The 21882-nt window shown below is 36.7% G+C and overlaps 3 protein-coding genes across 4 annotated transcripts in view; 1 reads left to right on the top strand and 2 right to left on the bottom strand.

The window, feature by feature from the left end:
- LOC136819522 (flap endonuclease GEN homolog 1-like) overlaps positions 1-13170 on the bottom strand; it is a 34131-nt gene extending 20961 nt beyond the window's left edge. The window contains exons 1-12 of one of the 2 annotated variants that reach the window (XM_067075757.1): positions 12969-13170; positions 11600-11861; positions 11041-11154; positions 10334-10488; positions 9140-9211; positions 8252-8294; positions 7418-7507; positions 6968-7018; positions 6074-6153; positions 4851-4986; positions 4103-4178; positions 1764-3610 (exon numbers count right to left, since the gene is read on the bottom strand). In XM_067075757.1, the coding sequence (XP_066931858.1) occupies positions 2004-3610; positions 4103-4178; positions 4851-4986; positions 6074-6153; positions 6968-7018; positions 7418-7507; positions 8252-8294; positions 9140-9211; positions 10334-10488; positions 11041-11154; positions 11600-11861; positions 12969-13144 (2862 nt within the window). In that variant the 5' untranslated portion in view covers positions 13145-13170 and the 3' untranslated portion in view covers positions 1764-2003. Of the gene's footprint in view, positions 1-1763; positions 3611-4102; positions 4179-4850; positions 4987-6073; positions 6154-6967; positions 7019-7417; positions 7508-8251; positions 8295-9139; positions 9212-10333; positions 10489-11040; positions 11155-11599; positions 11862-12968 lie in introns of those variants that run through there. The other variant, XM_067075758.1, reaches the window with a different exon arrangement.
- Positions 13171-14548: 1378 nt separating this feature from the next.
- LOC136819657 (sodium/bile acid cotransporter 7-B-like) lies at positions 14549-20546 on the bottom strand. Its single transcript, XM_067075901.1, has 2 exons — positions 20468-20546; positions 14549-15681 (listed from the first exon to the last, which is right to left on the bottom strand). The coding sequence occupies exon 2, from the start codon at positions 15636-15638 to the stop codon at positions 14631-14633; it is 1008 nt and encodes a 335-aa protein (XP_066932002.1). The 5' UTR covers positions 15639-15681; positions 20468-20546; the 3' UTR covers positions 14549-14630.
- A 148-nt stretch (positions 20547-20694) lies between these two features.
- Positions 20695-21882, top strand: part of LOC136819656 (transmembrane 9 superfamily member 1-like) — a 23948-nt gene continuing 22760 nt past the window's right edge. The window contains exon 1 of the mRNA XM_067075899.1: positions 20695-20854. Coding sequence (XP_066932000.1) covers positions 20777-20854 — 78 coding nt within the window. The 5' untranslated portion in view covers positions 20695-20776. The remainder of the gene's footprint in view (positions 20855-21882) is intronic.

Here is a 21882-nt window from a genome sequence, read left to right as displayed (position 1 = left end):
ACTTCATAGATCTAAGGGACCTGATGAAGAGCCTTCGTGCTTAGCTTCCTCCTACTAACCGACTGGGGAATCGCAACTCTTGTATGAGGCTCCGATTGGAGTTCCTGATCACGTTAAAATAAGTCTAAGTCACCCTTTAAGCCTCCTCAAAATGCTCTGCCGCTTGAGTTTTCCGGTCAAAAGAACAGAATAAATAGAATGAAATAAAATAATGTAACAACCTGACCTTCAACGTTGATTTCGTACCAGCCTTCTCCGGATTGTAAATAACTTCTGTCGTAAACTTCTTGGCATGATTTGAAATTGAAACACCATTTCATTCTCCCGTCTTCAAGGGGATATTCCTGTTTCTTTCTCGCCCCAGCCCACTCCCACCATGCTAGACAACCGGTAAGGCCTTTATACATCTTAGAGTAATATTGAACTCTCGGAATCAGCTCCAATTTCTCGCCTTCCACTTTTAAGACTTGATAGTTTTTACTGTAAAAACGGCATTCGTAGATATCACGACTCGGCTGCCATATTTGATCGTACGACTTACAAGACTTGTTAGCTCTACACATTTCCTGACAACATGTATCGTAATCCACTTCTAAATGGTATTCGGCCTCCCATGATGTCGGGCGGCCGAGCAATGCGATTATTGAATAATGCGTGGCTTCAAGTATAAACAAATGAAGCGCCAAAGTGAACGAGAATAAGACTAAAATGGATAAGTTCATTTCTCTCCTTGATTTATGATTTTTAAGGTTTTCCTCGATTCTTCTTGTTCTAAACGGACATACCAAATCATTCTTCTTCTTCAAGCGCACAAGAATCCCAAAATATTTCAGATTTGTTTACAAACAAAATGTGGCAATTTTTTTCTATCAAATACAGTATTGTAGTAGAAACATTTTCAAATTTATGCTGTTTTCATCTAGAATAGTCAACAGGGGAGCTTATTCAGTTGCAGAAAAAATCTGTCAACATTGTTTTAGAATACTCTGTTTGATTTCTATGATGGCTTCCTGACCGGGGGTCACGTTTTTACAATATAAAATAAAATTACAAAATAAAATACTGGTGTACATAGGGGAAGCGCCTGCGGTAGAGTAGCAACCTGAGAATAAACTATAAAAACAAGTCCCTAAGATAGGTCCTAATTCAGTCGATACGAAAATTTTTGTCGTAAATCTTATAAAATTAGTCCCCACCGAGATAACCACGAATTTCATGGGTCAAATGTAAAAATGTTTTTTTCTTTCCCTTTAGACAAAATTTTCTTCATTTCATTTGCTCTGTTTGACTTTTCCAAAAGCATGCCGGGAAGATGACAAAACTGTTGCATTGCATTATGGATGAAATGTTTTTTCTGTATTTTGGATGTTATTAGATTGTATAATAACACGTCATTCGACTGAAATTCGGTACAGAGGTTCCTTATTCTTGTGTGTTTAATTGTAGGGGGGGGGGGGTGAAATACGCAGGGGGTGGGTACAATCAAAATCAACAAAATAGGGGGATCATAATTAAGTGCTATTGTCATAAAATGGGGAAGTCATTATAAAGTGATATGGGGGTGATTTTTTATAAAAATTGCAAAATGACCCCCTCCTACAATTAAGCAAACACGAGTATGGGTCCAAGAACCTCCGAAAGAATTCCGCAGTCGATGAGAAAAGTTTCGAGCATTTTATGACGTCAATTTTCATTACAAAACCCTGCAAATAAGACTTTTTAATAAATAGATTTAAACTGTCGAACGATCATGAAAAGTACCGGGTGACCCACGAAAAAGTTCGGACGTTTCTCGGCGTCTTGAGGCCGAACAAATGTCCCAAAGTGCTTGGAGTTTTATTATTTAGAAAGTAGATATCCTAACTTAAAATCCGAGCCATTACTTTTTAAATTTGACGCACAAGTTCCCTAGTTATGAGCTTTTAAACTCAAAATTCACTTTTTCGGAAAGTGTAAAAAACAGGTAAAAAAGGGGTATCAAGATATCTATTTTTCAACTATCTTCATTTCCGTAGTTTAAATTTGAGCCGGTCAGCCAAAGACAGCGGACTAGAGGTCGATTCAGGTTGAATTTCTATATCTTCTGTATCCTCATATAGAACTGTTTCCTGCTGTGAATTCAGAAAGGAAGGTTTATTTTCACAAACATCTGGACAGTCATTTTTAAAATCAGTCATTTCTGAAAGGTTCAACTTTCGTCGTAATGCTTTCTCGTAATCCATGACGTCATTTTCTTTGTTACCCTGACAACGTTGTATTTCCTTGTTGCTTAGCAACGGAGTTGATAAAACATCTTCGACTAAAATGGAGTCACCCAGGTGCGAAAAATTTGTGATTTCTTTAAGACATGATTTCGGTTGTCCTGGCAACGAACTAGTTACTATGTCTGGAGTGCTAAGATCTAAGCACGGTGGAGTGTTAATATTTTCACACCCTCTTCCAGGCTGCTCCTTTCCAACACCATCGTTTTCTAATGCCTCTAGAAGGCTATCTTTATAAGTTTGAAATTCAAAAGCTTCCAATAGACTATCTGTTTCACTTTGGTTAAGCATTCCATTGTCAAGGAGTTCCGATTTTTGTCTTCGTACAAAGGGTGTACTTGAAAAATGTTCTCCATTATAATTGATACTATCCTCAAAATTGTGTTTTGTTCTTTCGCTCTTTACATGCTCTTTCTGAACTTTGCTGTTAGAACAACAACTATTTACTGGGAGACTTTCTCTGCCGTGATTGAAAGTTTGCTGCTTAGAATCTGAACTAGAGATTGGTTCATTACTGTCATATCTGGCAGATTCTCCATTCGTATAAGGATCGCATGGAGAATCGAAAAACTGAACACCGAAACTGAAATCGTATTCTTCATTCAAGTTATCACCAGGCTGGGAATTTTTATCTGGCGTTCCTCCTTGTGACGTAACTTTCGAAATCTCGTCATCGACAACCTTCGAATCGACACGGTTTTCGGATTTTTCAAGAGACTCTCGGTTTGTATCCGAGAAATCAGTGGTTAGATTTTCCTCCAAACGACCAGTCTCTTGATGTCGGACATTTCGTATTTCACCAAAAATTTCAGAGTGCTGCCAAACTGTGCTGTCATTGGTCTGGGGTAAAGAACTGGCAATCTCTTTTGCAGAACGATCTTTAAGCATGCAGTGTGTTTCTATAGAATTTACAATATCTTCAGTCACAGGCTTCTTCTCAGCGCCAACGAGTATGTTAAAATGATCGTCTACTGGAGCGGATTTCACTTTCTTTTGTTCATTTTTCAGTTTCAGTTTCACCAAACGTTGAGCCAATGAGGGAAGCAGATCCTCATCACTGCTATCCTCATCTGTATCCGGATTGGTTAATTCAGGATCACGTGTTTTCATGGAGATATCTGATTGGATTAAAGGTAGATCACGTGTTGTTAACGAGTAATCTGATTGGACAGTTGGTTCAGCTGTCAGTAGAGATGCCTGTGATTGGCTTGAAAATTGATCAAGTGACTCAGCGGGCTCCTCTGATTGGACAAAATATAGATCATGTGATACTGAATCGAATACTGGTTGAGTGCTGGTTTGAGATGCAGAAATTCCAGTTTTCGTTGAGGTTCCTTTCTTGGATGAAGCTAAACAAGGAAAATGGAATTTTCTCTAATCAATTCATACCGAGTTTATCGTTCTACATCTGCAATTTGAGCTTTACTCTGCTTTACTATTAATTGACGTCAATCGATACTTCGATTATCAGCCTGATTGAGAGAGAATGACAAGTGAGTGAAGGTAGAGAGTCTATCACCATATTTCCCTGATACCCTGGATGGAAGCGCTTGGGATTCGAAACAGTCCATTGCGGTGAAAGTCTGTGATCGAAATCCTCACACTACCAATCGGCAGAATGTTAGTGAGATACAGTGATAGCCTTATCCAGATGAGATGGTGAGTGAATGTAAAACGAGTTTATCGGTCTACATCAGCAATTTGAACTTTACTAAGCTCATTAACTCAGTAAAAGCACGACTTCACTGATTAAGACAAATGGTTTTACCACACATATGTTCACATACAATACTAGCTAAACGTTTTTACATCTAAAAATCTGAAGTCTAAATGAAGGTTACCTTTCTTTTTGGTGGTTTTAGCAGACTTTTTTTGGTCATACTCTTCGATCAGTTTCGGTAATGTCTTTGTCACCACCTTTTGAAAGAATTCAAAGAAAAGGGTTTATATATACTTTTTAAGTATAGGACATAGGACAATTTTCCTCCTTTCCAACCCGCTCAGGCACAAATTTTATTCTGTCTTGTCAGCATAGAGACGCCTCCTTTCTCCTTCTTGTTTGAGACTGGTATCTACGATAAAATTAGACGATCCTATCGTCTACACAAGATCACTAAAAAAGGGAATAGTTTAGGAGAGGCGTGATAAATTCGGGTGGAGTAAGCAGTGGCGGAGATGTTTACAGTGTTTTGTTCCAAAACTCTACCGCCACTTTTTTCCCGTAAACCGCCCTGACGCCCTAACTCTTTCCCGCGTTTACTGGCCTTTAAACGGACGATAGCATCGTCTACGATACAATCAAAGTTTATTACTTCTGTAGCATGAACGATAAATGTAAGAGAAAATATAAAACTGGGTGAGTACCTTATAATTAGTCGGGGAATAACTTCGACGGAAGGAATTTGTCAGCTAGAGACAATTTTGTTTTTTTTCTATGACCAAATTCCAAAGGCATCGCTTTTCCCTGATCAAATTTAGGTAAGTCACTGTAACCAGACTAAATTGTCCAAGAAATACGGTTTCCTTCACTAGACCGAAAATCAATCTCGTAATTCGGCGTTTAAAAAGCTAATCTTAAATTTTCCAAACCTGTTGATTTTCCAGCGTTACCATGGTATCTGGACAATTGGTCCACTTTTGTCCATACGTCGTGTTTTCGTCATCGTGTTTGTCCCATCCGACGTCCACCAGTGCCACGCCCATCTGACAACGTGTTTTTAAGATACTGAAAATGTACGGCGGAAATGATTTTACATCCATAGAATTTATATTTAGATTTAGAAGTCTACTATTGACCTCTGCGAAACAATGTTGAGATTTAAAATTATATATTAATTTTGTAAATATTATCTATTATCTATCTGTCGTATAAACGTAAGAAAGGGCTTTTTCTTACATAATCAGGTAGAGGCATTTCCACAAATAAAGGCCTAATTATTTTTAAAGGAAAACCTAAGGGTGTATTTTCAAGGAAAACTTAAGGTTGACCATGGTTGACAATGATGAGATAGAAGTCATCGAAATATTCCAAATTATGAACACTTTCTTGTTGTTTTTTATTTAAAAACTAAGAAGGATGCTGATCTTCGGGTTATGTTTTTTCTTATATTTTTTGAAATTATCTGGTACTGTTGGATTCTAAGGGTATATGTGTACATTTTCGGGGGTACACTAAAAAAAATAAAAACACCATAGAAAAAAAAACAACATAAAATCAAAATTCACTTTCAGAAATTTAGTTTTGCAAAAAAGATTTCGAAAAGGAGAGGGTTTCCCAGCTGGCACACAACGTTGTTTCAACGTTTATCAACGTTAGATGAACGTTGAAACAACGTTGTGTGCAAGCTGGGTTTGAACAATACAAGAAGAATGATGCTGAGGATTTAGAACAGAAAAGAGTCAATAAATAAAGTGATTGGAACTTTATAATGGTGTAACGTACACGTTTTTTACAAGAACAAACTATATAAGAACATATGGCTTCCATGGCCAACATATTGAAGACAAGTTTACATTATAAGGCTCTAAAACACCAACAACAACATCAGTAATTTGTGGTGACAAAGTGCTCTATACCAAGGTAGAGCTAAATTCAAAATTTATTTTTCTTCAAAAAATTAAAAACATTACAGGCTGTTTCACGCCAGGAGGCGTGCTCTAAAAAACCTAATTTCTTGGGAAAATGTTCAAAAAGGCTCTAAAAATGATGAAAAGAAGAACATGTTAAGAACATTTTTAGGCGTAAAACTTGAAATGTTTAAGAACACGGGAATGCTTCAAAATTTTGGATGTTCTTTAGAAATTTCACAAACCTTGTCGGAGTGATGGGTACAGGAAAAAACGTCCCATCAGAAAGTTTCTCCAAATAAGTGCTGGTTGCTAGTTGCAAGATCTGAAGCGAAAAGAAATGTCGATTATATATAAGAATACAATAAATAATAGTCAAAGAGGTTAAAAGAAGAGACAGATTTTCTACCAATAAAATACTCAGATATTTACGTGTTGGCACTTTATGGTAAGAAGTCCTTGGTAATGATGAGTGTCATCTCACGCTACAAGTGCTTACTGGAGTGTGGAATCGAAAACCCGGCGCTGTTCCCGAATGTGCTCTAAGTGTGAATTAGGTACCTTATCGGAGAAAACGTCGTCGGGTAAAAGTGACGAAATTTTGGCCAAGTGACGAATATTTTTCCCCGACGAAAATTTTCCCCAGCCTTAATGCGTTTACCAACTACCAGCAAGTGACGAATATTTTTCCCCGATAAGGTAGCTCAGTCCGGTAGAGCAGTTGCACTAGTAATTTGAAATCCTTAAGTTAAGTAGTTCGCTATCAAACTGAGGTCAATGAGCATACTCTAAGGTACCGAATAAAAAAGGGGGGGTCTGATTAAATGGGGGGGGGGGGGGAGTTTGCTTTTATCTAAAGGATATTCAAACGTTTCAAAGAAAAAAGCTTGATTTACAATTCGACTCAAAACAGATAACTAGAAAATTAATAAACGGGGGGGAGGGGATCCTAATAAGAACGGGGAGGGTGCGAAAAATTTTCAAACATTAATAACCAGGGGGGGGGGAAGTTCTAATGACACTACATGGTAAGCCCTTAATATTTACAATAATTTCATTTTCATGTTCTTTCACAATGAGTTGAAGATGATCTTTCGCCGGCAAAAACGAAACATAGTCCGCAAGAAGTCTTCACTTACTTTGGGTAATGTATAATCTTCAGGCCATTCCAAATGCTTCAACAAGTATTCCTAACAATAAATAAAATATTTCAAGAATTTTCATAGGCTCGTCGAAAAACATGAAGAGTTGCAACTACCGTAACAAACTAATTTTCACAAGAACTTATGAAACCCACATCTCCTGAGTAAATATAGTTGGACAGAAATTCTTATTTCTTCACATATATATTGGAGACAACAATTCTTTATCAATTTTGGTTAGTGAAAGGGCAAATTGGTTTATTTTTGCCTATAAATTGAGTGCTTCAGATGAAAATTAGGGGTTATTTAGAAAAATTAGGAAAAAAAGTTATTTCAGCGAGGAAACATTTCTCTTTTCGCAAGAATTTTCACCGTTTTTAAAAGTATCTGAGAATTTGAGGGTTAGTTGCTTGCGGAAAAAAAATTGTTTTTGAGAGAGAAAAATACCTGCAAATCTTTGATGTGAGGGTAAGACCATTTCATCTTTTGTCGAACACCATCCAGCTTGTCTTTTTGAACCAAAAACTCATCAATGATCTAAAACAATCATGAAGAATTTCTAATAAGTTGGTAAATGTCGGGTATGTTCGGAACGGACCTCCAAAAGGACACCCCTATCTCACAGCCCCGGTGGAACTTTTTTCCTCAGTGGGGATAAAGATTCCTATTGAAATCCCAATGGGGATAGAAACTCTGTTGTTCAAAGGTTAAATAATCCAGTGGAGATGGTTTTGGAGTGCAATTTTCAAATATTTAATTTCGAGCGGGAATGAAATCAAAGTCAATTTCCCAGTTGGGCTTAAAATTCCAGGGTATTTTCCTACCGGGGACGAAATTTTTGCCAGATTTTCCAGTGGGGCTAGGGTCCCAGCGGGTCTGTGACACAGGGGTGTGAAAAGCGACCCTCTAAGGCTTTTCATGGTTTTGGTATCCTTAAAACAACTAAAAATGGGGGAGGGATCCCTTAAGAGTATTTTGACTTTTTGTTGTTTTGCTTTAAAGAGACTTTAGAAGGCCAAAAAACCGACCTCTACCCAACGCCCGAACAATACACCAAGCACAAACTTGTCCCAGGGGATAACTTCAATCGTAATACATATAAATGGTCTATTTTCCTAGGCTTCTGAAATGACAAGTGTCTAAGACGGTCAAAATCTTTTCATTTCGACTTCTTACTTTGCAAGAAAGCACAAAAAGTTCATAATATACTATATTTCTTACTTACATGACTCAGCAAGCATTCTTTAACATCAGAAACAATGGCAAAAAGATATGACTAACCTTATCGTCAGGAAACTTGTTGGCTTTTTCTTTATGAAGTTTCCTGAAAAAAATATGTGAAAATGATCAGTAAAACTAAAACCACATCAAAACATTATCAGTGAAACTAAAGGCTTTGGGAAACGAAAAGTTTTTTTCGCGTTGGTGCAATGCAACATGCTCTATCCCACCAACACAAGAAAACAAGTGCGTGTCCCATGGTTTCTTTTTTTGTTTCATGGGACAAGTGAGGGAAATACCCAAAAGACACGCTGATTTTGTCCCAGGGACAAAAGTGAGATTGTACTTTTATTGGTAGAAAGAAAAATGGGGTGGAGACACGAGAAAGCTTTTCAGGTTGGTGAGATGGAGCATTTTGCATTGAACCAACGCGAAAAAAAACTTAATGAAAACTAATAATTGGACAAAACAAATTCCTCGTGAAATCCAACAAAAAAATTTAGATTCAACGACATTTTCCTTGGTCGGCTTCCAACATTAGAAAGAATGGTAAACGTTGCTTCCAGGGTATCTTTTCGGCAGTTTTCAAAGCTTACAGTATAATTATCAATAAGTCAAAACAAGTAAATTGATATACCGTCGAAATCATTGTTTTTCAAAGTTTTATAGGAATTCATTTCAACATATTGTAAGTCGGAAGTCGATATTGGTTCATTTTCAATTTTATGTCTTCCAAAGGCCTCCAGAGTCTACTAGACACTTCGCGTTTGCCACTTTGCTTTCACATAGATTGTCAGCTGACACACAACGTTGTTTCAACGTTAATTTAATGTTTACAACGTCCATAAAACGTTGGATGAACGTCCATATAACGTTGGATGAACGTCCAATAACATTGGATGAACGTCCATATAGCGTTAGATGAACGTTTTTGTGATCTCCACCTACTTGATGATCGTGAGCTCTGCATCTGAGCATTCTTCCAAATGTTTGAAATCTTCATCACTCCATTTTTGGATCCTATCAGAAAAAAATCAATAACAACATTTTCAAAAAACTTGTCATAAATAGCCAACAAATTCCTCTCGACAATCTTAGTGTCAAAGCTTAGCAAGAAAATACCGCAAAAGGTTTTTTAGTTTAAAATTTGCTACACACTAATATAAGATTTAGGAACTTTTGCCTCGATGAATTTTGGTATACATATCATTGAGTTTCAAGCCCAAAGGGATACTTTAACCCTTCTCAGGCAAGAGAAATTGAAGCTACTTATTTCCCATCCAAAACCCGCATAGAACGCGCCGTAATTATAGATTTTAGTTTCAATCCGGCGTCTGTGTAAAACTACGCGCGGGAGTTCTGGATGGGAAATAAGTGGTTTCATTTCCCATCCAGGAGTCTCGCCTCTAGCCTTTCGGGCTTGAAACCCAATGAAATTGCAGCAGACTACTCTTAGGTGCCAAATAAACGCCCCCCCCCCCCGATTGTTAATTTTTCGATTTTTTCCAACCCCACCGGACGTTATTAGGACCCCCCCCCCCCCCGTTTATTAATTTTTGAAAAAATTCCCAGCTCCCAAAAGGAAAGTTTCTTGTTTTCCTCTTATAAGCCTAAATTTAGTCTATTTTGACCCTTTTTAGGGTTTTTAAAAGTCCATTTTCCAACCCCCCCGGTAATTAGCCCCCCCCCCCGTTTATTTGATTTGAAAAATTTTTCCAACCCTCCCGTTTATTCGACCCCCCCCCCGTTTATTTGGCACCTAAGAGTAATAGTTATAGACAAACTTAAAAAAGTGATTTGACACATTTTAAAGGTCGTAAATGGCAGTTTACATACAGACTGTCGTGACCGGTAGAATCGCCAGTCGGATATAATCGATGGATTACAATAGCTTATTGTGGTCAAAATTTTGTGAATATCGATTATTTTTGATTAACTTCTGCTAGTGATTACTGTCGACTATTCATCGTCGATTATTATCGATTCAAAAACGATACAGTCGAATAGCAATCGATAAAATATATAGCAGTTGATATATTAACTAATACAATAAATGAATATCGAATGGCTATCGATTTAATCGATATATAATTCTTCGATTAAAATCGATTGGTTATCGATTGGTTTCAGAAAGTTACATACCGAATCAGTAGATCTTCATCAAACTCCCTCTCTTCCAAAAACTTTTTGATTGTTCTTTTACCCACGCCAGCCACGCCCTGGGTGTAATCGCACCCGTTCAGCAGTGCCAGTCCTATCATATCATGACGTGTAAGGTTGGTACGCTTCTTTATACCCTGCAATAAAATGAATGAATGAATGATTTTAAACGAACATTCTGGAACAGGGATAATCACCATTCTCTTACAGAATTTGTATTACCTTAAAGGTAAAAGAATTAAACTTAATTTGGTGGATGGCCGAAAAAGTTTTTCAGAAGGGATTTACACTTAGCGGTTGTAGAACCGGTCTGGAATCAAGCGTTAAGCAAAACCCATTTTTTAAGGTGTAAAGTAAGAAATTCAAAATTTAAAGGAAAGCATGAAGATTATTAAATCTAGCAGAAAATTTGGGGGTTTTGGGGGCGGAGGGATTGACGGAAACCACCAAAATTTCTTCCTAACAGTTTGATAAAATAAAGGATACTACAAACATACGTAAAGGACTGAAACCATGTTAACACATGACATTTCCGTTTTGCTCTGAAACAAAAAGAAGCCATTCTATTGGTTAGGAATGACGTAAAACTTGAATGTAACCAATAGACCGGCTTCATTTCGTTTTGGAGCGAAACGAAATCGTAACGTCTGAACATGATCTGAAACTGATGAAGTGAAAGATAGACACACCTCAGTGGTGTAAATCAAGACGTGTTGATCTTTTGGATTGATCCCAAAATCTCGATAAATTGTTTCACCACCATATAAAAAAAAATCACCATCGTTTGTCAAACAGCCGTCCGCCTAAAAAAACGCAGAGGTAAAAACGTCAAACAAAGAGCTCTGTTGTGAGGTTATTTATGTTGGAGCGAATCGTGAGACGAAATAGATCATACCTCGTGTCAAGGACACGATGGGACCCCTTACTCACTTGAAAAATCGTTTTGCAACTTCATTTCAACCCAACCGGGGCTCGAAGTTTCTCACCAGGAAACAGAGACAGGGGTGTTTAATCTCTGCCAACTTGAAAATATTTTCTAATAGGTAAATGTCTAATAACATAATCTTTAAAAGAATTTTAACTTAAAATTTGTTTTGCAAACCATGGTACTATTGATAATAAAAAGGATAAACAACTTTTGGTAGAAAAAAGAGCTCAATATCATTGGTCTTTCAAGAAGAAGAAAATGAAGAGATGGGACACGAAACAAACTATAAAATGTTTGAAAAAAACACTTTCCATCCCTACCATTTTGTGTTTATTCAACACAGCACACATAGCTTCTGCTTCCCCATGACCTCTCACATGAGGTACTCCGATCAAATCCAACATTTTCGTACACTCATTTATCGTATGCTGAAATCTCCCACGCCCTATCTTGCCTTTTATTTTAGTTTTCACGCCATATTGAGCAACCGCCCTTCGCCTCATTGTTTCTTGTTTCAAATCAGGCGGATCACCCTCTGTGACAAAAATTAGTTTCACGCCCAGCCGTCTCAAGTAGAGCACCCTGAAAAGTAGTGTATGAATTAATATAAGGCCAAAATAAAAAAAATATAGTGTTTCCGGAAAGCGGCCGGGTGAAAAAGAAGTTTTTTTCTGACCCGGCCGCAGACTAAATATGTTTCACCATAAAGAAAATCAAGTTGACCGTTCGAGTTTTCAAACGTCGTTTGGTTAGATATTCCCGCTTGTAAATCAAGTTTTGTTCGTTAGTAGTTGCTACATTAGTATTCAGGGCTTACTTCATACTGTTTGTACATAAAAGTTATCTTTAAAAGTTCTATTTCAATGATCTTAAGTTATCGAAAATAGCAAAAAAAAAATATTTTCCGGCCGGCCGCATGAGAGCTTTTTTACTTCACCCGCATTTCGGAAACACTACATTTTTTTATTTTCGCCTGGGTATGAAAACTTTACGAAGAAAAGAATTCATAGTCAAACAACAGTACGCGAATTTCAAAGGACTATATATATTAATTAAACTTGAGGGTAAAAAAATCTGCAAGCTAATGAAATAAAGTCAATTTCTAGATGACATATTTTTATCCTCTACAGAATATTTTACTGTCAGTCTCTAATTTATGGAGCATTTGATGGCACACAAAAAAGTGCTATTGATGTGGTAATTCATTGCAATGGTGTCATATCCCGTATAAAAAAATCGTTATGGAAGCCTCTTGCTCTTTCTATTGTTCTAAACTTGTGTTGAGAAATTGTTTTGTTTTGCTCACTTTTTGAACACGTGGCTAGATTTGAAGCACTTGTATCATCTGGTAACGTCATCATAAACTGAGCAAGTCGATCTTAAAAGCGTATGCTTGCGTACAGGGGGAGGGGAGGGGTCAAAGGAAATGTACGTACGCAGAGAAAATTTTTCATAACATTTTTTTGCTTGTAAAATCTTTTGAAAGAGAATAAAAAGAGCACTTTAGTTCGTTTGTTCCTTACGAAATACCAGCTGTATGAAATAAAGGCCCGAACCAAAAAATTTGAATCCACAATTTTCTTCAACCGAGGGGGAGGGGGTGAATGAAAAGTACGTACTTACCAGGGGGTTTATACCTTTCCCAGAGTTTTTTTACACGGACTCTATGTTAAAATTAACTCAAATTACCTGAAGAACAGGTTCCTCAAGTGTGGTTTCAAGATACTTGTTTTGAATTGTAGAGTTTGTTTAGCTTCAACAATCCAGATACTGAGGTCCACACAGATGGTTTTGCCACGTAAACTATCCAATGTTTCCACACTCCGTGCGTCATCTATAATGTCCCATAAATATTTGACTCCCATAATTTATTTAACAATTACTTATACCTAAATGAAGAAATAAACACAGTCAGTGATCGAGATAGTTCCAAGTTAGAGAGCCATTGATGATAATACTCAAGAAGATGAAAACCTGCCACACCATTTGAAATTTACTAGGAAACCTAATTTCTTAAATCTAATCCCGAAATACTAACCAGACAGTTCCAGTCTTCTTTAATCCTCTAGAAAATCCTATAGAAAAGGGAAAAAATGGTAAGTCTAGCATAGCTCTCTTGTCTTTTGTCAAAACAATGGAACGAGTCGCAATTAGCGATGCCTTTTTGGATTACTTACAAGCTAAAAATTGAAAATTTATCCATTTCAGGACGCAAAAACCATGCTTGCCAAAATGGTGCTATGCACTTTCTAACCCTTATTTCGATGCATAATAGTTGACAATAACCTTTACAGAAAGCTAATAACATTGAAACTTACGAAACTTTAATAACTAAGGGTCAAATAATGTTTCTGTCGAAAAGTTCTTAAAAAGGATAAGGAATTCTCTCCAAAAATATTTTAGCAAAACAAAACAGATAGATGTTACACTGGTGATTATTTTCCTAACAGAACCCTAATCAAATTAATACCCAGTGGCGTGGTGGCAGGGGGGCCAGGCCCCCCAGCGGAGTCCTTTTGAGAAGGGGCGCCCAAAAATAAGGGACGCCAAGAAGGATTTTTCAGGCACCCATATCGAAACATTGACAAATGAAAAAACAAAAATGGCGCCCCTCATCAACTCAAAAACTCAAAATTTTCATAATGAGCGTATAAAGAGGGGCGCCAAAAACAAAAAATCTTTAAAAAGGGCGCCATATTTGCCTTAGCCATCCCAGAGAAATTTTCCCACCACGCCACTGTTAATACCAAATTACAAAGAAAAATATGTTAAAAGTAAAAAAGATGATTGTCTCATAAAATACAAAATAAATAACAGCAATAAAAAACTTACACGTTTTTTATAAGAACAAACTATATAAGAACATAGGGTTTAAATGGCTGAAATGTTAAGAACAAGTTAAAAACATTTTAAGGCTTTACCGACTATAAAACAGCTGGAATCTTAGGAAATTGGGCAAAAATGCTCAAAAATCAGAACATTTTTAGGCTTAAAACTCAAAAAGTCTTAAAAGAACATCCAAAGACTTCAAAAATTTTGGATGTTCTTATAAAAAAAACGTGTAGATTAGAATCAAATTATCTCCAACATTATCTCCATCACTATTCAGACAAGATCGAAATACTTTCTCTTTAGAAATAAAACCGAAATCACAACACAAAAACAATAATCTCTTATTTTTCAAAAGCAGAAAGGTTTAAGAAAACTATCAATCTCTTGTTTCCGTTTTTACAAAATTTGCAAGTTGAATTTTCAACCTCATAAGCACCCATTTCAATTGTTAAAATTATCGAAAAAACCCTAATTACAATTTACTCCTAAAAGTCACAACTTTAATCTGATATTATTTAGTTATCGTGGAAGATCAGTACTGAGGAGCCAAGACTTGACAAACGGAACGAGAACACTACCAAGTAAAATTTGTGTTGGATGGTAAATCAAGAGTGGAATGGAGATGAAAGGAAGGATAGCATCTCCTGCATAAATTATCTTCAAGATTGGCATACCAAGGGTCAATGATTTATGTGTAGAACAAAACATTAGGGCGACTACATCTTCTTTTGAGTAACCAATATTTCCAGCAGATGTTGACGAGAAAATCAAATACATAAAGGATGTTTGGATTAGGAAAATGAGGATACCGACAATCAATAGATCCTTAGCATTAATCTGACTTGTTTCAGTTGAGAAGGTATCACAAAATGTGCTATAGATGATCAAGAGCAACATGAAACTTCCAACCTGGCTTAGCGGTGGCTTAGTTTCTTCCATCCACTTTTTAAGGTGGCTGCGTGCATATTGACCAAGTGCTAAGGGAATAACAACGGTAATGGTGAGGGTTTGAAGAATACTCATGACAGGAACATTTCCATCAATGCCAACAAAGGTTAAAAGTAGAACAGGAGTAACAAAGATGCCAAGAAAGCTGCCCATAGCAGAATTAAAGATGGCTCCTGCTTCATTCCCGCCAATAGCTTTGGTGATAATCACAGCTGAGGATACAGGTGGAGGCATGCATGAAACAACCCGTATTCCTTTGACCAAGTGCTTGTTGACATAATCAGCTAAAGGTAGCACATTCATCAAAAATGTCATGCATAACGGGAAAAATACAAATGTGAAGCCTTGTATAAAGATATGTAAGCGATAATGAAATAGCGCAGCTTTGAGATCTTCACTTTTAAGTGATAAGCCGCTGTTAAAGAAAATTATCATAACTGCCATGTATTTGATGGTGAATTCTGGATGTAATGGCCCTCCTTTCATGCCTATCCATGGTGCCATTTTTGCAAAAAGTATGAACACTACAATGCCAACCATGAACCAATTTTTACGTAGTTTTTCAACTAGGGTGGCCATTTTTCTTTTTTTTCATTGGTAGCTTCAACAACTTTTGATAAACCTAAAATTAGATACAAATTATAAATCAATATTATCTAATGGCTTTACTAACTCCTAACAATAATAGTACATGGCTCGCACCCCCCCCCCCCCCCGCCTGAGCGGGGGGAGCTACACCTCAAATTTGCCATATAAGAGGTGGGAGCTGTTTGTTTTTCCTGACAGGCGGGGGGAGCTCTATCTTGGGGGGGACCTGCATAATTTTATGTAACTCTGGGGGCTAAATAACACTTCCTAAATATTTTTCTTTACTGTTTTTTAATTTCTCTAAAAAACCTTTATGTCTTCATGCGAAGTGTGATCTGATCCTTAGAAGTGCACACATATGTAAATAGAGCTTTGGAAATCCTTGCAGGGTTCCCAGCGGTCAGGGAAAACCTGCAAAACCTGGAAAAAGGACTGCTTTTAGAAAAAGTCAGGCAAAACCTGGAAAAGTCAGGGAATTTTTTTCCAGAATGCCTTGAATTTGATGATTTTTAGCCAATCTAGGAATCTCCTCTTTTCAAAATTTTTCTTGTCGGACCCAACCATGGTGGGTCCTCCAAATAATCATGGTAATTGTCAGGGGAAAAGGGTGGATTTTTAACCAAAAGTCAGGGAAAATTAATCTTGGAAACTGCCTCTTGGCACTATTTCAGAGGGCAATTTTAAGAACTCAAGGGTGCATAAGTTGTATAATGTTAAGTTACTACTAGTTTACTTTACTGTTTATTTACTTGTGTGTTTTCATTGATTAAATGGTAAAAATTCACTTTGAAAAAAAATTATTCATCAAAAAATTTTTCCCCTATTATACTGGGACCTAAAATTTTATCAGGCTGGGGGGACCTTGTTCTTAGGGGGGACCTAAATTTAGCGGGGGGACCTAGAACCCCATTCGGAGCCATGTAGTAGGGACAACTATCCAAATAAATTAGCCTTGAAAAATGCCTTCATTGCAAATAACCTTGAAATAGAGGAACAAATTATCTGAGCGAAGGGTAAAATACTTTAAGACAATAAAGCTTCAAAAAATTGTTTTCTGCCACAGATTGTCAAGAAAAAAAAAATCCTGCCAAACCGTTCACTGCTAAAGAAAATTCATGTGGTTATACGGTTATAATTATTGCCAAACAAGTAGTTTAATATAAGTTATATCATTTGAAGGGTTTGTCGGCCTAAATAATACTTTTAATATATTTAGATTATTTCTTTAAGATTTTTTATTTTACTGAACAAAATGAAAAACACAGCTAAAAAAGTTATACATAAATATAGTTATATATAAATCTAATCAAAGTTCAAAATGTTCCTCCTATTTCTATCTATCTTTCATTTTAGTTTTAGTAACAACAGGCTGCTTAAGTCAAAAAGACCTATACACTATTCCAAAAAGAATTCATACAGTGCATTGAAGAACGTTTTCACCGAACCCCCTGGAACACAACTTTGTTGTTTTCAAGAACTGTATGTTCTGAGGATGCATTTTCGTACTTTGAGTATTCTCCTATCAAGATTTGACCAATTAGTGCAGAAAACTGTAAAGATTTTGATTAATTTTTTCCTCTAAGAAGCTTTGAACACCAAATTTTGCTTTGAAATCAACAAAATTATTTGAGTTTGGTTCAAGAAAATGGCTTGTAATTTTCAAATCATATACTTCCATTATACCAGACGTAATTAATCGATACAATCGAACGGTATTTTTAATTGAACTTTGTCGAACTTAATTGAACTTTGTTGTCCGATTAATGTTACGATTATATTTCTTACTTGAGTAAGAAATATCAAGATTTATTATACACTGGATATACAAGTAACAGATTTTCGCCCATTTCTCGTGTACTAGCTATGTCCGCAGTAATGATATTATTGTTCACTCTCCTTCCCTCGTTAAGTGATTTTTCAAAGCATTTTTATTGCATTTTTTATCGAAAATCACTCATCCAATTCCCAAAAGAGACTAAAACTTTCCTGTGAGAGTCCGATTCTTCCACTTTAAAATTGCTAATTATTAGTCGTTATGACGTTTCAAGCTGTGAGAAAGATGCAAAAGACGTGTTGTGTATTTAAGAAGTTGAATGTTGACACCGGAAATTTTCAAACTTCAACCTCAAAAAAAACCACCCTGCCACCACGTGCCTTCAAAGGATTTTCATACCACAGTGGAGCCAAGACACTCAAGTCTTATGTATGTTAATTTCAGCTCTTCTGGCTATCAGTATAGACCTAACTCTTCATACAAAAATTACTGGAAACGCATATTTGGACTTTGTACCATATGCTGCACGCAAGCATGTACGCTAAAGTCCTGCAAAAGGGGGACAAAAATATCGGGAACTTTCAAATTCAGTATGTGAAGAGCATTAAAAAATACAACTTTTCTATTATTCCTTTTTTTTTTGCAAAAGTTCTCTAGGAATGAAATGATAACTGTAATGATAATTGAATACTATCCAGGCTGGATGCCGTCACCCGACCCTAGATTTTGGAGGTGGGTCGGTCAGTCGGAAATTAATTTTATTTTGACGATTTATGAAATTCGCGTACATAGAAGGGTTAAAACACTTTGTTTACATTTAGGTAATTTTGAATTGAAAACAGAAGAGAGCTAGCAGGGAATTCACGATTCTTATGTTTGAGACAGACAAGATACGAGTTTTGATTTGATTGTTTGAAGTTTTTGAAGAAAAAAAAATTCTTCTTTAAAATGGCAATAAATTTTTTTGGGTCGGCAGGTTTTAAGGTAGGGTCGGTCGGGTGACGGCAAACCAACAATTTTTTAAGTCCAGCCCCACTGATGATCCGCGGCACTATTGTAAAGCTAGAATTGCTTTGCGTACTCTTCGCTTGAGAAAATGATTGACGGATTGAAGTTTTTCACACGCACGGGACTTCGCGGGCGTTCTGCAAGCGTTCTCGGCTCAATCCCTGGACCGCTCTAAAAAAGGTAGACATAGCTATAATAGATCATTTGGATGAGAGTTGTTGGAATGTTTACAAGGCTCTTGACAGAAAATCGTTTGTTTTATTGTCAATGATGACAGTGTCGTTAATAATTTTGTTAGATCTGACATATTGATGTTTGTCGTTTGTAAGTTTTGATTCCCATTGAAGAATCATATTCTGGTTTTCATGTTAATAAATGCTGTTTTAGAGCTTTAGAGCTAGCCTGGCAATAGTCTTGAAAAGATATTTCCAATTGAAAATTTTGTGTAACTATAAGCATTTTGTCTGAATTTCTTGTCTAATGATGATTTTCTCACACCAGATTTCACAAATGTATCCATCTTGGTATGCTAGCCTTACTTTCAAACTCTTTTTTCTGCAAATGTACAAAAAGAAAAAAATCGGCAATTATAAAATTTTTAAACAAAGAAAACGTCATCGACAGAAAAAGTCCGACAAATTTACCGACTCACCAACTCGATTCTTCTCAATTTTCGAGAGTCGGTCAGGCGACGCGAAACGAAGATATTTGTGATTGCCGCCCTAGAGAACTTTTTAAAAATAAGACTGATAAACATTTTTAAAAATCAGACATCTTCGAGGCGCTGTGGCAGTTGTCCTTTGCAGACAAACAGTTACATCAAAATGCCTCGAAAATGTCAATATGAAAATTGCGTAATCAGAGAACGTATGTCTCGCTCATTATAAAAAGGCCGAGACAAACTTTCAATAATAGGATTGTAACATCGAGTTAAGTCCCTTTTGTTAAGTCACCAGGGGGTAAATAAAACAGACCTTGATACATTTATCGTTCGTTTCAACTTGACAATTCGTTTAAAACTCAGCCTCCTAAATATTTGGGGTAGGTAAAATATGTACAAAGAAATTCATACTTTTCCAACCCGGCGAATCTTTAAAAAAGAAGCGAATAATAAAATATAATTGCCCTTTCCAAATAAACCTCTTCGGTGGCGAGCGTAGTCTACTCTGACGTAATTGTAAAATTTATGTGATGGGAGTTTGACATAGTAATCTAATGTTGTCTGGGGGATTATGAAGTTCTCTGGAATTTCGATTGCATTTATTCAGGTTGATTTTTTATGACTTCTAATGGTACTTTTTCTAGCGAGTTTGATTACTCTGTTCTCACACTTATGTCTTTTTTTTCGCATCCTTTTCTGTGATTACTTTTATTTATATTTTTAAAGACAGGTAAGAAGGCATATTGATGTAACTGACAAAGCTAGAACATCAATTGTTTTCTGAACGTCTGAAACAATGAAAATACAATGATTGCTCTCCACCGTTTTATGAGTCGTTTATCCAGTGTATAATAAATCTTTGGAAATATATATGATATACCAACAGACAGGACCCTGCCGACGCACCGGACTTAATGAACACCGGACACGCGAAAGTCCGGTGTAAAATGAGAATTATTTTTACCACCGGACAATCTCTACACCAGACTTAAGGAAGTCGTATGTCTGGTGTCGGAGAAGGATATTTTTTCCACTTAACAATCAAAACACCGGACATGACCAGTCCGGTGAGTCCGGTGTTTCTTAATTTTTTGTTTCATAAATGTGTCCGGCGTCCAAAATTCCCTGTATGCAACACCGGACTGACACCGGACTTATTGCGTCCGGTGTAGCAAAGGATACTTTTTGCCACCGGACAAATACACCGGACAGTCCGGTGCGTCGGCAGGGTCCTCAACAGACCAAACCAACAAAAATTGTGAAAAAAAAGTGAAACGTTTTGGGGCTATTGGCCACAACGGACTTAAGACAACAGGCCTCAAATTACAAAGGTTTGCTTTTTTAGGCTCATGCAATAAGTGGTTATAAAGAAAATACCTTTTAATCGATGTTTGAGCAGTATTATTATACCACAAGGTTTGACGACGTGTCCAGGAGTAGCAGCAAAAAGCGGATTTGAATTTTGTTGTTAAATTAAGGATCCCGCCATTTTCTAATGGACGCACCTACTATGCGACCTAGTTTCTTTACCGTTCCAAGATTAAACTAGGTAAGTTAAACCAAGGAAACCAAAACATGACTTCGAAAAGTTCGAAAATGTTTACGGCACCATAATAATGGCGGATAGAGCTGCGACAACTTTAAAAACAAAATTTTGAAACAGAAACGAAAAAACAGCAAGAAATAATGAAAAATTACAGTATTCAATTAATGCTCCTAGCAGTAATATCTGTATTATCCACTGCATACAAAGATAGTGAACAGGTAAATTCATTTTTAACAGGAGATTTTTCCTTTATATGTAGGTATGGGTTTTTGATTTCAGAGTGTGTATATAAATTATAATATGTTAGTCAGAAAGTCTGCCGTATACTATCTTCGCTTTCTGATTTGAATGATGGCGCTGCGATAGGACTCTAGTTTTTCCACCATCAGATTATCAAAGGCAAAAAATAGTTGAGCTCCAGATCCTGGACTAATAATATGTTTGTATTATATTATTGTATTCGTCCCATATTTTATACCTGAATAGCATCAGCTCCAGAAGATTTTTCAAATTTTATTTTTTTTTTCAAAATCTATCCTATCTTGTAGAGCTTTGAAAAAGAAAGAAAATGAGGGGTCATAGGCCTCCAGAGGATAAGTGGTTGTAAAGATATTCAAATTTTAGTGTCAAAAATTTGACTAAAATGTCAAAAAAAAGGTTAGGCCAGGCCCAATTGATTGTTTGGTTCGTGTCCTAGAAGCTTTGAAAAATGGGTCGGTCGGTCGGTAGCTAAAACTGGAACCTTTTTTTCATTTTCCTACCAAAAACCTCAATTTTTGAAATTCCTCAAGCAATCGTGTAATCCTGGACTGGAATCCAAACGCGAATGTAAAGAAATAGCCTAAAGCCCGAATCCATTAAGGCACGCGCCGGGATTGCAAGATAACTTCTAGTTGGAGTTTAAGGCGTTCGCAGCGCGTGCTTAAAGGAATACAGCTGTGACTCTCTGCTTTTAGGTGCTAAATATTTGTTTTTAAATACGGGTTACACCGGGACATTTTCAGTGCGCGAAGTGGATCATTGAGTTTCAAGCCCGAAGGGCTAGAGGTCAATCTCTAATCTTTCTCAGGCAAGAAAAATTGAAGCCTTAAAATATGCGCCGTATTTTTGATGACGGATTGAATCTAGCAATTCCTTTGTCTTCGAGTGATATATTTTTCGAAATTAAGCGGTAAACTTTAGTTTCAATCTGTCATTTGTGTAAAAACCAGGCGGGTCGCTCAAGGCCGCGCAACTTTGGTAGGAT

Source organism: Clytia hemisphaerica, unplaced genomic scaffold (assembly GCF_902728285.1).
Source record: "Clytia hemisphaerica strain Z4C2 unplaced genomic scaffold, Clytia hemisphaerica genome assembly, whole genome shotgun sequence".
NCBI lineage: Eukaryota > Metazoa > Cnidaria > Hydrozoa > Leptothecata > Clytiidae > Clytia > Clytia hemisphaerica.
This window is presented reverse-complemented; position numbering and strand designations above follow the sequence as displayed.